Below are 2,993 nucleotides of genomic sequence, written 5' to 3'. Positions count from 1 at the left end.
AGCCGTCAAGGTAGTTAATGGTGTCTCGACACTTTGAAGATGTGGGTGATGAGTGAATCTGTTCCACAGATTGAGCTGCAAAACCAGAAGTCAAGACTAGTCCTGCCTGCCATCCCACACCGTCATCTTTGCATTCCATCACCCGCCTCCAGCAGGAACCAGGCCAGGGGGTGCACTTTGTGGGATGCTGGAATCAGTTGGTGGTGCAGAACCCACTTGAGTCTAGAGGAAAAGAGACAGGTCTAGAGAGAGCATCACAAATTCTTCTTGGAAGAGATTGCTTGACCTTTAAAAGGCTTTATGGAGATGACCTGGTATTTCTGCTGTTGACTTCCATTTTATGAGTTAATACTCCTTCATGAAATATTTGAAGGTTTATTTTTCTTCCCCAAAAGTTTTTAAAAAGTGTCTCATACACTGGTTCAGACTGAGATGGAACTCACTATGCAATCCACACTGGGCTTGAACTCACAGCAATACTTCTGCCTCAGCTTCCCAAATATCAGAATTATAGGGGTAGTCTACCATGTTTGACTAAATGTTCATATTTTAAATTTCCAAATGAAAAGATTATTTTTGGGTGTATGACTAAATAGAGAAAAACATTCTACTCATTTGGGTCAGTCAGCATCACACTGAAGTGGGGAGATGGCCCCGTCACAGGGCCTGGACATGCTGCTTTTGGGCCAGCCCTACTGCATGAATACTGCCCCCACCCCAGCCCCCACAGTATGAGTCCTCTTCTCTGCACCTCCCAGGGAGATCCAATTGAGCAGAGATTTTTCTGGGAATGGTCACTCTGGATTTGAATTTTGCTTTAATCATAATTTAAACTCTGAGTTTTTTTTTTTTTTGCTGCTTTTAAAATAGAGATGCCAAGTCTACTTACTAGCTAAGGATAAATGAAAATGCGACCAAGGGGCCGATTGTATATGGTAACTGTGCAGAAAATGGACGCTATTATAGCTCTTAATTGTTGGCAGCCATTTGAAAGTTAAGATTCTAAAGAGAGGGGAGCACATTGAAATATTCTTGGGGTCTACCGACTCACTGTCTGTTCTCCATCTTTGCTATCATATCAGTATCATCATCAGTGCTTCCCATGGTCCTAATGGCGCAGGACCGCATCCTGGAGGAAGAGCTACTTTAGCTTGGAGGAAGCCTGCTGATGAGAGGGTAGTGAGGAAAAGCCTGCTTTGGTGAGGCTGGGGACCAGCCTTTAAAAGAGACAGCTCATTCCACAGTGGCATCTGTGCATTCAAATTCGGCAAAGAAAACTCCCAGCTCAGCAGGCATGTTTTCTGTTTTTAAGTGGGGCATCTTCCCCATCTCCTGCAGCACAATCTGATGTTTATATGCAAATGAATAAACATAATTACAGGGAAAGATGCTGTGGGCCGTGCCAACACCCCAGGGAAGGACTATAAAATCCCCTTGGAATAAGATGCGTTTACAAACTCAGACTGAGCGTGCAGCTTCCCAGCCAGGCTCGCTGTGATACCATGACAGACAGCCACTCTCCTGGAAATCCCAAGACTGTCCCAGCTGTGCCCACCGTCTCCACATGCTCCATTGCTGGCAGCATTAGAAATGCTATCCGTCTGCCCAGCTCCTGCCAGAGTAGGACGTGGCAACTGGTCACGCATCAAGAAAACTGCGAACTACCCAACAGTGCCCCGGTTATCTCTGCACCTGTTTCTTGTCCATCTACCTGCTTTCCAGAGACTTCCTGTGTGGGTTTTGTCTGCCAACCCATAGGCTCACCCATGGCCTGCTGTGCACCCGACACCGGTGGGACTCCTCTTCCAGCTGCCCCATGCCAGCCCTCCTGTTTGGAATCTGCTGGATGTCACACGTCGTGCGGCGGTAACAGCCCCTGCCGGCAGAGCTCTGGCCGGAGACCTGCCTGCACACCAGGGTCATGCCAGACAGCCTGTGACACATCAGCCTCCTGTGATGATGGATCCTGCCAGCCACCCTGCTCTGAAGCAACTCCCTGTGCTGAAACCCCGTGCCTCCCAGCTGGTTGTGAGGCTGGTTCGTGCCAACCAACCTGCTGCCAAGGAGGGTCACATCACCCCGTGAAAGGTGAATGTCAGCTCTGCAAGTCAGTTTATTATCAACCTATCTGCTATCTTCTCGAGTCCTGCCAGTCAGCTCCCTGCATGCCTCTCTCCTGTCAGCCATTAACTTGCATGCTCAGTTCTTGCAGTCAAACTTGTTGTGTGTCCTCTTGCCAGCCACATCCCTGTCCACCAGCACCTTCAATCGCCTTCATCTGTCAGCCAGTTGTTACCTGCCAGTCCCCCTGTTGTGTCAAGAGCAACAGTAAATCGGCTTCATGTGCTGGGCGGCCGTTTTGTGGTGGACCCACTTCCCATCAGAGCGGCTGCCCGTCTCCTTCTTGCCTGCCCCCTTGCTGTGTGACTGGTTTAGGCAAACCTTCCGGCAGTGGCTCCGGTTGCTGTCCACCATCTTCTCCAAATGTGTGCCAAGGGGGCACCAGCGTGTCCACTTCCTGACAACCTAGCCGAGACTCCAGCCTCCTTGGGGCCCGTCTTCTTGAGGGGACACTCACAGCTCTTCTGAGGATTTGCTACAGTCCGCAAGTGTGGAGCCGTCCTGTGGGTGCCTGCCTCCAGCCCTGCGCAGATGCTACCGCCTGTTCTCTGAGGAGAGAGCTTGTCAGCTCTGAGGAGATCTTCTTACCCCAGGATGGTGTGTCAGCAGGCATGGTCTGCTCTACAGCATACATTTCCTGATGTCAGTTCATTTCACGTCTGCAAAGCCTTCTCCCCGATTCTCCTTTTGTTCTTTTGATTTTGCCTGGTCTTTCTGGAGATGCTTTTGCTACCAACTGCTAATAAATGTGAGTGGTTAAGTATAGTGATTAAGACTTACAGACTGCTTTCATTCTTTTCCACACTGTATCCTTACTAGGATTTCATTTAGGTCACGTTTGAATACAGTGACGCTGAGCCCTCTGGTTAGTA

The 2,993-nt window shown here is 49.4% G+C and overlaps 1 protein-coding gene across 1 annotated transcript; it reads left to right on the top strand.

The window, feature by feature from the left end:
- The first annotated feature begins 1,502 nt into the window (after positions 1 to 1,502).
- On the top strand, positions 1,503 to 2,522 carry Krtap29-1 (keratin associated like protein 29-1). The gene has a single exon (XM_050156660.1). The coding sequence runs from the start codon at positions 1,503 to 1,505 to the stop codon at positions 2,520 to 2,522; it is 1,020 nt and encodes a 339-aa protein (XP_050012617.1).
- Positions 2,523 to 2,993: the final 471 nt, after the last annotated feature.

This window comes from Alexandromys fortis, unplaced genomic scaffold (genome assembly GCF_014885135.2).
Source record: "Alexandromys fortis isolate MF-2015 unplaced genomic scaffold, M_Fortis_MF-2015_v1.1 scaffold_31, whole genome shotgun sequence".
Taxonomy (NCBI): Eukaryota; Metazoa; Chordata; class Mammalia; order Rodentia; family Cricetidae; genus Alexandromys; species Alexandromys fortis.
This window is presented reverse-complemented; position numbering and strand designations above follow the sequence as displayed.

Excerpts from the sequence above, each read along its gene's own strand:
- Krtap29-1 (XM_050156660.1), top strand. The coding sequence starts at position 1,503 with ATGACAGACAGCCACTCTCCTGGAAATCCCAAGACTGTCCCAGCTGTG.